Source organism: Plecotus auritus (genome assembly GCF_963455305.1).
Source record: "Plecotus auritus genome assembly, chromosome: 1".
NCBI classification, from domain to species: domain Eukaryota; kingdom Metazoa; phylum Chordata; class Mammalia; order Chiroptera; family Vespertilionidae; genus Plecotus; species Plecotus auritus.
Window position 1 is genome coordinate 187482064 of NC_137770.1, and position 14073 is coordinate 187496136.

Sequence of the window (14073 nt, forward strand, 5' to 3'; positions counted from 1 at the left end):
TGATCCCATACATACATCAATCCTGCCCAAGAGCAAGGGAGCAGAGACACTTCATGCTGTAAGGCTGTCCTAACCAAAACTCCCACTTGTCTTAACAACAGAGAGATAAGCTAAGCCTTACTATTCTTCAAAGGCTATTAACATTTATGCAAATAAAATATCTAACGTTTAAGACAATTCAGTTTTGAATAGGCCAATTACCAGGCTTAAAACCACTAAGCAAGATGAACTATATCTGATCACCCCAAGACCACAAGACCCAGGATTTCAAGAGGTTCGGCATGAACTGAATTACACCACAGAGTATCAGAATAGGACATGTTACTGTAGACTTCCTTCAAATTTATTCTAACAGAGAATACAGTATTATTTGCTGGCTTAGGTTTCTCTAACTCTTTCTTTTTCATTTATTGGGGTACTCAATAGTGGAACAGAGCTTGATAGTGAGGTGAACCTAAGAAAAACCCATCTTCTGTAGGCTCATATGCTCAAGATTACTTGGGTACAATCCTGTCTGCTGCTCGTCTTCCCCTGCAAGAGAACTGGACTGCTATGATGACCACCTTTTTCATCATTCACACCTGGGAAAAGTAAGGGTGCCTGAGAACAGGCACTGTCCAACAGGAACGCATAGACACTAACCAGTTAACTAAAGGGTTCCAGTTAGATAACATCACACAAAAATGCAAAGAGAATTGGTCGCAAACGTAACTTAATATGAGCATATATTTCAATGTTACATTACCAGCTGCAAGAGCCAAGCAATGCCAGTTGCCACAGGAAACTTGTAAGATTGTCTGCTGGTTCAGCTTTTGTATTAACCTAAAACAGAAAAGACTTTATTCTTAAGAAGGACATCCACAAACAATATTCTCACCTAAATAAAATAGTTGTAATAAATAATATCATCTTTCCTAAAAGACTTTTAAAAATCAAATATATGATCTTGCATGATATAATTCTATTAGGTCTTTCACTTATCTCCTGCCTCAAAACACAAAAAAAACCCTTCTGAACATAAAACCATTACCACACTCTCTGTTAATTCCCACCTGTCATCTCCAATTCAGGGACAAATGGAGTAAAGCTACAGAGCGAATTCCCTAAGAATATGGTTAGTGTCTGAATGATTTTCAAAATGAGGGCAATGCCATGATCCAGCAATTCCACTTCTGAGTATATAGCCAAAAGAATAGAAAGCAGGGTCCCAAAGAGATATTTGTACACCCACGCTCATAGTAGCATTTTTTACAATGGCCAAAAAAGGTGGAAGCAACTCAAGTGTCCATAAACAGATGAATGAATAAACAAAATATGGCATATAAATGGAATATTAATCAGCCTTAAAAAGAAAAAAAATTCTGACACATGCTACAACATGGATGAAACTTGAAGACATTATGCTAACTTATATAATAAGCCAGTCACAAAAAGACAAATACTGTATAATATGATCCCACTTATGAGGTACCTTGTGTAGCCAAATTCATAGAAACAAAGTAAAATGGTGGTTGGCTCAGGGGAGGAGAAATGGGAAATTGTTGTTTAATGGGTATAGAGATTAATTTTTGCAAGATAAAGTTCTGGAGATTGGTCACATATGAATATACTTAACACTACTGAACTACAGTACATTAAAAATGGTGAAGATGGTAAATTTTATGTTGTGTGTTTTTTACCACAATTAAAAAAAAATAATAATGACAATGCCTCCAAAACCCTGATTTCCTATGATTACTTTTCAAATCGCATTCCTCTGCTTGCTTGTGTAAAGACAGATAAGAACAGTACCTGTTTCACAGGGGTAAGAATTAAATGGGGAAAAAAAAAAAAAAAAAAACCACGTAAGGTACCTTGCACTGCCAAGAGAGTTGGGAAGCCTGGGAATATCTCCTGCTCTCTATTTTAATGTTCACAAGTTGCCACACTCCTCTTCATTAAGTGATGCCATAGAAATAAAAGAGTCAGATGGACATGCCTTTGGGAGTGGGGTATTTTAAGAAATAGATAGGGGCGGATATTAGTTTGGTAGCTATCAATTTTGTTACTGTTTTATTTTTTCAGATATAAAAAACTTAAAATAGAGTTCGCATGTGCATTTAGTAGCAAATATTACCCAACTATTTTTTATTGAGATAATTACAGATTCACATGCAGTGATAAGAAATAATAGAGAGATCCCTTATATACTTGTCTAGCTTTCCCCAATGGTGACATTTTACAAAACTGTCATATCAGAATACTGGCATTAATACAATCTACCAATCTTATTCAAATTTCCTCAGTTTTACTTGTACTCATTTCTGATGTGTATTATTTTTATCATCTGTGTATGTTCATGCATCCACCACCATAGTCAAAATACTAAACAGTCCCAACACCACAAGGATTCTCTGGTGATGTATTTTTATAACTACTCCTTCCCTCCCCCATTCCTAGATCCTGGCAATCACTAATCTATCCTCCATCTCTAAAATTTAGTCATTCCAAGAATATTACGTAAGTAGAATCATACACCAGGTAACCCTCTGGGATTGGTTTTTCTTCCACTCAGAATAATTCCCTGGACACTCATCTAAGTTGCTGCATGTGTCAACAGTTGTTATAACTCCACTATTTTTTTAAACTGGAACATTAGTTACTGACTAGGAGACCAATGTTTCAGAAATTTATATAGCAATAGCCCTTTTTCTGACCAGTTTCCACTCAAATTCTCCACAATTCCTTTATGGATCAACCTTTCCCTTGTCACAACCATAGTTACAGAAGGGAAGCATGTCAAAAGGACAAAAATAAATAGGGAAATTATATCCTTGAGCTGGAGAGCAGAGGATATATATAAAGAGAGAGAGAAATAGAAACATCATGATAAGAAAGAATATTGATTGGCTGTCTCCTGCACACCACCCACAGGGAATCGAGCCCACAACCCGGGCATATGTCCTGACCGGGAATCGAACATGACCTCCTGGTTCACATGTCAACACTCAACCTCTGAGCAATGCTGGCCGGGCTATTGTGTTTTACCTGCTCATCTAATCTATCCTCCTAAATAAATTTGTAAAGGTACACAATACATAACTACATTTTTAAGTCAGGAAATTGAAGCTTAGATAAGTTAATTTGCCAAGGTCATTCCCCTAATAAATAATAGAGCCAGTATTAGTATCTGAGGCTATTTAACTTCAAAGCTATGTTACTTTCCACAATACTGTTATTAATAAATTCATTTTAATTAAGTTATAATATAAAATTATACATAAACCAGTCTCAAAAGTCATCCATAATTTAGACACAACTAATGAAAATTAAATTGCTATTATAACAGATTACTTCATTTTCAGAAATGAAATGCCACTAAAAGCCTTTAATTCTTTATCATCAACAAATGAAATACTTTTGTTATTGTTATAAATCTTTCCCACAATTTCATTAAAATATAGCTCCCTTTTTTCTTACATCACTCTCACTCTTCCTCCAAAATTAAATTAATTTTTAGAAGTAATGAATCTGAGACATTACCTATTCTAAATCAGGAAGTGAATCAAATCACTCTTACCTCCATGTTCCTCTTTTCCTTAAAACAGCTTTTGATTAAAAAGACAAAAATCTAAAAGGGGCAAAAAGAAAGAAGAAGAATATATTGTCCTTTAAAGGGGGCAATAATTGGGCAAGGTCCGAAGAGAGGCCATTTATTAAAGAGATTCGTGCTGAGCAATGTATGTGCTGGGCACCCTTAATAAAGGTGGTGCTAAAGTAAATACTCCAGGTGTCCTGCCATCAAGAGCTCCCAGCTTTGTACTAGAAATAGTCATTAAATAAATAATTACAAAGAACATGACAAGTACTACAAAAGGGCTATTTATATATTTGTAGTATAAAGGAACCGGAATTAAATGGTGGACATAAACTGGTGGCCTCTTTGATCATTAAGAACCCTCAACAGCCCGGCCGGTGTGGCTCAGTAGTTGAGCTTCGACCCATGTACCAACAGGTCGCTAGTTTAATTCCCAGTGAGGGCACATGCCCAGGTTGCAGGCTCAATCCCTAGCAGGAGGCAGCCGATGATTGTTGATGTACTGATGTTTCTAACTCTTTCTCCCTCTCCTTTTCTCTCTCTCTCTCAAATCAATAAAAACATATTTTTTAAAAAACCACAAAAACAAACCCTCAACAAACGGGCACATCACCCACAAAAAGTCCACTTGAAAGTAACTTCAATATTTTGTATTATTTTTTAGTGGTGAAACATCTGTTAGGTATTTAGCTAAATCATCTAAGATTTAGAAGTAAATATTTAAGAGACTCAAAACCACTGTATTAATATTATTGTGTTAAACAGCTTATGCATATTTAGTATTTTAGCTGTTCTTAATGCTTGGGGAATTTGGCCTATTATTAGAGTAAGGTCAGCGTTGTGACTCTAGTTTAAAGTGCTTAATTGAGCATTTGATTTGCATCATTATGTGAAAGGTTATTTGAAAATATGCTTTTTTAAATTCAAAAATGCATCGAGTTCCAAGCACTGTCAGCAATTTAGGCTACTAGAATAAATAGAGTACATTCCCAAACTCCTCACATTTTTAACTTGAAATACACACTTCTGTAAATAATTACAATTTTTATAACAAGTTCTATAACAATATAAGGCACAGCAGTGGCACAAAGGAGAAGCAATTAAATGAAGAAAGCAGAAACTAAAACAAGATGTCTAACAAAGCAACTCCGGAAAAACTATTTACAACAATTGACATTTGAAAACTCAGATTCCTTTCTATGACATTCTTACCTGGGCACTGCCACTGAATCCTCGGTAGTCATGAGTCCCAGTTGACCATCACTCCCTGCACCCCAAGAAAACAGCTGGCCCCGGTCACTGAGGGCCAGACTGTGGGACTCGCCACACGCCACATGGACAATATGCTGATCTGCCAACGCTCCAATTTGCTCTGAAAGAGACCAAACCAAAGGAGAAAAATGTACAGCCCAGAAACAGGAATTAGGTTTAAAAAAACAGAAATAGAAGCATGGATACATGGAACAGACTGATGGCTGTCAGAGGGGAGGGGGGGAGGGGGATTGGATGAAAGGTAAAGGGATTAGCAAAAAATAAATTAGCCTATATAATAAAGAGCTAATATGCAAATCGTCAACATGCCATCATGCCATAATGGCTCAGACACTCAACACTGAGGAGAGAGGAATGGGGACCAGCCAGGCACAAATGAGCTCGTGAGACAGGAATGGGGACCAGCCAGGCACAAATGAGCTAGCGAGAGAGGAATGGGGACCAGCCAGGCTGCGGCCTGGGAGAGGGACAAGCCACCCGCCCTGCGGTCCCGGGCGCTAGCGCCTGCGGCTGCGGCCGTGGCCTAGGCTAAGCCGGCCCGGGTCCTGGGTGCCTGCGGCCGGCCAGAGAGAGGAAAGCCCGGGTCCCGGATGCCTGCAACCGGCCTGAGGAGGGAATCCTGGGACCCGGGTGCGGGGCAAGGCAGAGGCAGTTAGGGGCAATTCAGGCCAGCAGGGGAGCAGTTAGAGGCCATCAGGCGGGTAGGGGAGCAGTTAGGGGCCATCAGGCAGGCAGAGGTAGTTAGGGGCCATCAGGCAGGCAGGCAGGCAGGTGAGTGGTTAGGAGCCAGAGGTCCTGGATTGCGAGACTCAGTCGGACATTCCCCGAGGGGTCCCGGATTGGAGAGGGTGCAGGCCAGGCTGAGGGACTACCCTCCCTCGCCCCCTCCCCATGCACGAATTTCGTGCACCGGGCCTGTAGTATATATATAACATAGACACAGACAACATTGTGGTGATAGCCACAGGGAAAGGAGGGTGGGGGCTAGGTGGAGGTGGACAAAGAAGGGGAAAATGGGGACAGAAAGAGACTTTGCTTGGGGCAGTGGGCGCACCATGCAGTGCACAGATGATGTTTTATTGAGTTGTACACTTGAAATCTGTATAGTTTGCAAACCAATGACACCTCAATAAATTCAATCTTTTAAAAAAAGAATTTTGCATAGGCAAGGTAAAGAATATTTCCAAGATAGCTATGTAGCAGACCTATGAGGCAAAGATGGAGAATGTCTCACAAGCTGAAAAAGGAAACACAATCTTATGAGTTTTATATTGTTTTACAATTCTGACAGATAATATAGAAGTTACTATGCCAAAGCGGGCGAGGGAGGAAATAATTAATTCCAGAAAACACTAAACGTTTTACAGGAAGTAAAAGCAATCATGGAGAAATCAGAAACACCAATCAGAAAGGATACATGCACCCCTATGTTCATAGCAGCACAATTTACCATAGCTAAGATTTGGAAACAGCCTAAGTGCCCATCAGCAGATGAGTGGATTAAAAAACTGTGGTACATCTACACAATAGAATACTACGCTGCTATAAAAAAGAAGGAACTTTTACCAATTGCAACAGCATGGATGGACCTGGAGAGCATTATGCTCAGTGAAATAAGCCAGTCGGAGAAAGATAAGTATCACATGATTTCACTCATTTGTGGAATATAATGAACAACATAAACTGGTGAACAAAAATAGATCCAGAGACAGAGAAACAGCGAACAGATCCTGGGAGGGAAGGCAGGGGAGGGCAGGTAAGAAATCAATCAAAGGACTTTTATGTATGCATATTAACATAACCAATGGACATGGACACTGGGGCTGTAGGGGCTTGTCCTGGGGGGTGGGAGTGGCCGGGGAGGGTTTGATGGGGGGAAAAGGAGACATATGTAATACTTAAAACAATAAAAAAAGAAGCAGCTCCTGCTCCCATGGCTGCTTTGCTTCCCACGCCCAGCTCAGATCGGGACACAGGTGACAGACAGTGACTTGGACCAGCTCAGATTGGGACCCAGGTAACAGACAGAGACTTGGCCGACAGCAGCTGCCCTATATCTAAATCCAGCCTAGCACCAGGAATGCTCAGGGCCTACTCAAGAATGCAAATAATCCTTTCCACTAATATTTACAGGGTAAACTAAGATTGTTGGTAGAGTATTAAATTTGACAGTAAGATAATAATCAAGTTTTCAGATAAAATTAAATAGGCTAATTTAAATAAGTGAATATTCAAGAAAATTTAATTGTACTGGACAAAAAGCTGTTCCTAAAGTGGTAACTAAAATTTCTATTGGTAGTTCATCTCATGGTAAAATTCCTGAACATGCAATGAACCTAAAGCAGTCATATTTTTGTGCAAAAAATTAAAATTTAAAGTTATCAAGACTGCATTATAAAATTTACAAAAGCCTCCATTAATCAAAAAAGGGGGGATAGTAGGGTAATATCATGTAAGGAAAAATATCCTATAAGTAAATTACATCTAGAAAATTTTTACTTTACAAAATTAATTTTCATTTGTAATGCTAACAGCAAGACACCCATTAAAAACACACATGGTGTCTAAATAAGACAAAGGAAAATCGTTTGGGCAAAAATAAAAAGGATCCCAAATCAATTATATAGAAAAGATTCTTTATTAACTTTTGGTCGAGAATATGTTTGTATATTTTCAGAAAACAACTCCAAGACCATGTGGATTCCTGCAACAGAGAGGAATTGACAGGTCTGCTCCAACCACGAAGACAAGAGGAGAAACAGTCCAGAGATGGGAGACGCTGACGACGCCTTGCCACGCTAGCACTCAGCAGCTGTGCGTCGCAGCAGCTTGCCTAGGACCAAACCAGAGAGGGTCGGACCTGCATTGCCACCATGTGCCCACCATCCAGATATCATTGCTGACATGTACACATAAGGAACTGTTTGAATTGAAACGGGGACTCAGAACTGTTGGACATTGAAATTGGGACTCAAACATTTTTTGTTATTATACATTTATTTCTAGTCTGCAGAGGCAAGATTTTTTAAAGGAAAGAAAAGGGGAAAAAAATAGATACAGAGGCAAAGAAGCATTGAACAGACTGTCAAACTACAGCGGGAAGGCAGAGGAGGTTTTGGGGGGGGTGGCTGTAAGAGATCAACTGAAGGACTTGTACGCATGCATATAAGCATAACCAATGAATAAAAGACACTGGTGGGGGGGGGCAGGTAAAGGCAAGTACTGGGGGGAAGGGGAGGCTGCGGGGAGGTCAGTGGGGAAAAAAAAAGAGACATATGTACTACTATTTGTAATACTTCAAACAATTAAAAAATAAATTAACAAAAAAAAAGAAGCAGCAATCATGGTACATGAAGGCATAACCAAATAAATGTAATTTACATTATATAATGTAAAAACTTAATTGATTTTAAAAGTTGGTTTTAAACACTCAACTATTTGAGAGCAAATAAGCATCTAAGGATGAGGGAAGAGGAAAGGGTGGGTTGAGAATATAAGAGAATGCTAATCTTCCCCAGGAGAAAGACTCCAGATTATGTCCAATATTGAAAAAAATCAAAAAATTACATTATAAGCCTGTTATTTAGAAATACAAAGTTAAATGTCAAAGTAATAGCTTCTGTGAGTGAGACTCAAGGGTGAGGATAGTGAAATAGGGAGCTGCTATTTGACGTAGGCATAGTTTGTATAAATATATTACTTGAAAAGAACACCTCTAAAAAAATATGCTCATGTCAGAAAAATCTCCTGAAAAATGCTGTAACTCCTGTTGTTCCCATTGCCCATCCTCTTTCACCTCTTTCTGGTATTAGAATCTTCCTCTCATCTCAGCCTTGCCCTATGCACTAAGAACAGTCCTGTCTTTACCTTGGAAAAATATAAGATAAGCCTACTGAAGTAGCTCAGTAGGCTCTAACCATATTTCCACCTCCTACCACAGTTCCAGGACTTGGGCTGTTTTTATGACCTCTCAGGCTTGGGTGGTATCTCAGCCATGACTGAGGACTGCCCTACAACCTGACCTCCTATGCCAACCATGAGCCTTTCTTGCCTGGACATTAGCAAACAGTTAACATGACAATACTAAGTTTCTCCTCTGCCTGACAGGACACTCTATCTGATCTACCATCTGTTTCCTTGCCTCAAGATCCATCAATAGCATCCCTCTTGATCTTGTTTACCATACTTAAGCTAAGCAACCTCAAAAGGGCATGTCTCAATTCCAAGTACCATTTCCTCCCAGTATGGTCAAGCCCTAGGCAAACCAATACTGTCCCATCATCACTATCAGCCACCAGAAGAGGCATCAAACCACCATCACAACAAAATTTGCAGCCCCAAGACAGAGAAACTGTTCAGTAGTGCAAAGATTTGTGGAGAATTTTAAACCACTGGTTGTACTAAGTTCGACTTATTTTTCCTAGCCAAAAACCAGGGCTCATGTATTTCAGACTGGGGATCCGTTACAGTGAAATTATAATCCCTCTTCTGGAATCTACCCCATAGGTCAGGCCCATGTGACACTGAATGCTTCATTCAGCCTCTCACAGAGTACACCTCTGCCCCAGTTAGGAACATTCAGGCTGAGACGCACATTTTCACATGCAGTGTCTTCTGATTCATTATGTCAAAACTATACACTATATTTTGCAGATCATGACAGAAGTTCAACCCACACATTAAACACACAAGAACTATCTGGCAATTTTTGAGGATAAAAGCAGATTTTCTCTCTGGTCCTCTAAAAGCAACATTTTAGTCTTTGGAAGTCTTTAGCAATGTTATCGACTCTGACTGAGCCATGGTAACAGAGCAGAAGGGTGGCAAATGTGGAATACTGCTTAGAGCAAATCAGCAGTTCAATCAGACTTGTATTATTAGGATTATTTCTACTTGGCTTTTGAACCAGAATTTTTTAATGTATTTTCAAATTAATAAACTAAAGTGTGGTAATGGAGAAGGATGATATGGGCTAGAGGGTAGATGGATGATGCCAATATTTACTTAATCCTTGCAACAACCCTGTGAGGCAAAGGTTCTATAAGCCCCAGCTCAGAAAAAGTATGTAACTTGGCCAAGGTTCACAACTAATGTGCTAGGACCGGATCCAGGTCTCTCTGACTTCAAAGCCCGTATGTCCACTAGGCTATATCATCTTCCCTCCTGAAAATGGACTAAGCAGATTTTAAATTGATGAAAGTAAATATGAATTGAACAGTCTAATTATGGATAATGGGAAATTGACTCCCCCTATCGACTATTCAGATGAGAATATATAGCCAATAGTTTGCAAATATCAATATGAGCAGTTGGGTGGAAAGTATACAGGATATACAAAATCAGTGATCAATATTTAGTACTAAATTTTTTAACTAATAAAACTGTAACAGCCCAGCTGGTGTGGCTCAGCCTTTGACTGTCAAACCATGAACCAGGAGGTCACAGTTCGATTCACAGTCAGGGCACATGCCAGGGGCTGTGGGCTCGATCCCCAGTAGGGGGCATGCAGGAGACAGCAGATAGATAATGCCATCTCATCATTGATATTTCTCTCTCTCCTTTTCCCTCTTTCTGAAATCAATAAAAACATATTTTTAATAAAAAAACTATAACAAAATAAATTGAATTTCAGCAGTCGGTATGACAAAAGGGATTACTTTCATCACTTAGATGTCTCCTTTTTGAGTTTCCCCAAATTGTCTACTCTAAAGATTACACTTTTCTTTAATAGTAGAAAACAGAAGACAGAGCCATACTGTGGGAAATCCAGCACTTTCCCCTGCTATTCTGTGGATTCTAAGTCCTCGCATTCACCCAACCCTGCTTTCTGTTGCCCACTGAACTCTCACTCTAGTAGTGCACATCTTGCCTCCTGCTATTACACTCTGCTCTCCCTTGGCAATTTTCCTCCAAAGTACCTATCAACCCAGACTGAGGAGTACAACTTTGGGGTGATGAAAATAAACTATCTCAGCAAACTACTCAGATTACAATCCAAGTTCCCTTGCAGATCCCAACAAAGAATTTCTGAGTGTCTGGCTTTCCTCCTGGAGTCCCCTTGTCTCCCACAACACAACTAGGCTCTCTCTCCCTCATTTTCTTTGCTTCTATATCTGAAAGGTCCTGTTCTTAAGAATATTTCAACTACTTTCTTATTTTTGTCTACACGTTTTGGAGGATCTGGGCTATGGTTTGGTGGGGTCTCAACTCTGTAACAACTCACACTTTAAAGTGACCCCCCCACCGCCCCAATTAAAGAGTTCTCTCTGTAAGAGGAATCCAACCTTGCTCCTGGGCCAAGGAACTCAAACCAGAGTCAGCTTTCTAAAAACATTTTTTTTATTTATCATACAGTCAATTGACTCTTTTTAGTGTACAACTCTATGAATGTAAGCACAAGTAACCATTGCCACCATCAGATACAGAACAGTGCCATCTCCCTGAAAAGTCTCCTCATCCCTAACTCCTGGTAACCACTAATTTGTTTTCTATCACGATAATTTTGTACTTTCAATACTGTCACATAAATGGAATCTAACCTTTTGAGTCTAGATTCTTTCACTTAATACCTCTCAGATTTATCCAACTTGTTGAATGTACCAGTAACTTATTCCTTTGTATTCCGTCGTATTATGGATATACCACAAAGTATTGCTTCTAGCAATTATAGGGATTCAATCAACGTTTGTGTATAGATTATTGTGTGAGAATAAGTTTTCATTTCTCTGGAGTAAATACCCAGGTGTGGGTATTTTAACTTTCCCATATTATTATTTTTGAAGTCAGTTTCTTATACACACCATATGTCTGGGTTATTTTTTAAAATATAATATGATAATCTCTGTATTTTGATTGTTTAGACTATTTTAATGTAATTATTGATGTGTTTGGGTTTTTACTTAATATTTCTATTATGTTATCTGTTCCATTGTTCTTCTCCTCATTCCTACCTTCTTCTGCAATAACTAAACATTTACTAGTATTTCAGTTTAATTTATTGTTGTTTTACTATATCTCTTTATATACTTAAGTGATTGCTCTAGGGATTACAATCTAAATATTTATATTTTCAGAGTCTACTTAGAATCAATACTTTACCACTTCAAGTAGAATGTAGAAACCTTACCACCATATAGATCTCTTTACCCTTCCCCCTTTACGTTATAGTAATCTTAAATATTACATCTACATACATTGTAAACTCCATCACAATGATATAATTTTTGCTTTCAACCATCAGAGATGTATTTTAAAGAACTCAATAAGATAATAGTCTATTATATTTACCCAGACATCTATTATTTCCACTGTTCTTCCTTCATTCCTGATGTTCCAATATAGTCCTTCTGGTATCATTTTCCTTCTGTCCAAAGAACTTCCTTTAGCTATTGTTTAGAATAAATTTGCAGGCTGTGAATTTTCTAGCTTTTTCTTCACCTGGGAATGTCTTTGTTTCACACCCATTCATGAAAGCTAATTTTTGCTTGATACAGAATTCTGCGTTGACTTCTTTTCTTTTAGCAATTTAAAAATGCTGTACCACTGCCCTAGCTGGTTTGGCTCAGTGGACACGACATCGGCCCTTGGACTGAAGGGTCCCAGGTTCAATTCTGATCAAGGGCATGTACCTTGGTAGCACGTTTCACCGGCCCTGGTCGGGGTTCATGCAGGAGGCAACCAATCGATGTCTCTCACATCAATGCTTCTCTCTTGTCTCTCCCTCTCCCTTCCACTCTAAAAATCAATGGAAAAATACCCTGGGGTGAGGATTAACAAATGAATATATATATATGTATGTGTGTATATGTGTATGTGTGTGTATATGTATACACACACACATACACACACACACACACACACACACACACACACACACACACACACACACACACATATATGCTGTACCACTTATGGCCTCCATAGTTTCTGGGATGGAATTCACAGTCATTTCAATAATTATCCCCTTGTAGGTAATATGTAATTTTTTTCTGGCTGCTTTCAAATATTTTCTTTGTCTTTAATTTTCAAGTTTGATTTTGACCTGTCTGGGTGTGGATTTCTTTGACCTTATCTTGCTTGGGTTTACTGGACTTCTTGAATCCATAGGTTTATGTCTTCTGTCAAATTTGAAAATGTTTCAGTCATTATTATTTTCAGCACCACATTCTTTCTCCTCTTCTGCTAGGACTCCAATGATATGAATATTCTTGTCCCACAGATTCCTAAAATCCTGTTTAGGGTATTTTATTCTTAAAGCCATAAATCAAATTTACCATGTATGCTTTCAGATGCAAGAAACCAAATATACTGAATTAGAACATATGGAGGCCTGCCACAGGCAATGAGAGGGAAGAAGTATTTGAGGTTTTTTTTTGAGTCATTAGCATGCCACTAATCAGAATAAAACTAGCTGCAGTGACTCAGTTATTTTCAGGAACTCAGATTTGCCAACCATGCAGAATCTGATGCCTTAAAAGGATTTTAAAAAACTGTAAATTAGGAAACTACCTGACACCTCTGGTAGAGGGAATCTTAAAAGCAGAAGGGACCTCTGTGGTGGGGATACAGTGGTATATGTAACTTTATATAGCTAATGCCTGAGTCCTCCAGTTGATAATTCAAAACCCTTCCAAGAAGACTGAAATCTTAATGCTCAGGCACAAAACACTAACTGACCCTCGAAGGTCAGCTCAGATGTTACCATAGCTGCTTCATCCTTCACAGAGCTTCCCTTTCCTGTACAATGACAGCACCAGAGTGCCTGCATGGGTACCTACAAGAACTAGAGTGTAAACTACAGGAACACTGCCTCACATTCAAGAAATGCTAGGAAACACCTGTTGACTATATAAAGTCTTTAATACCAAAATGCAAACAGCATTAAGATATCCCAAATGATTGCTAAGGAAGTCACAGACATTAAAATACTATGATTCCTAGTAAAAGGAGAAAACAAACTGGTTACTTCAAAATCAATGGAGAGCTCATAGATATTTCAAAGCATCATCATCCTTTACAGTGGGAATGGAGAAACTAAAACATTTTCAAAAAAATGCATGAATCAGAAGTGACAGAACCAAGACAGGTCCATTTAGAAAATAAATTAATCTGTGTTAGATCCACTAATATAAATAGGACATGGTTAAGAAATCCCAGTTTCCCCACTGCTATATGCCTCCTTTATTACAAGAGGCTTCCTCACGGACACATGCTGCAGCCCCTCT

At 38.8% G+C, this 14073-nt stretch overlaps 1 protein-coding gene across 3 annotated transcripts in view; it reads right to left on the reverse strand.

Annotated features, from left to right (window-relative positions):
• Positions 1-14073, reverse strand: part of HERC3 (HECT and RLD domain containing E3 ubiquitin protein ligase 3) — a 92518-nt gene that overhangs the window by 54783 nt on the left and 23662 nt on the right. For all 3 annotated transcript variants that reach the window (XR_013961239.1, XM_080681010.1, XM_080681009.1), the window contains exons 4-5: positions 4790-4949; positions 746-822 (exon numbers count right to left, since the gene is read on the reverse strand). Coding sequence is in view for 2 of the 3 variants with exons in the window: in XM_080681010.1 (XP_080537136.1) it covers positions 746-822; positions 4790-4949 (237 nt within the window). In the remaining variant the exon portion in view is untranslated. The remainder of the gene's footprint in view (positions 1-745; positions 823-4789; positions 4950-14073) is intronic.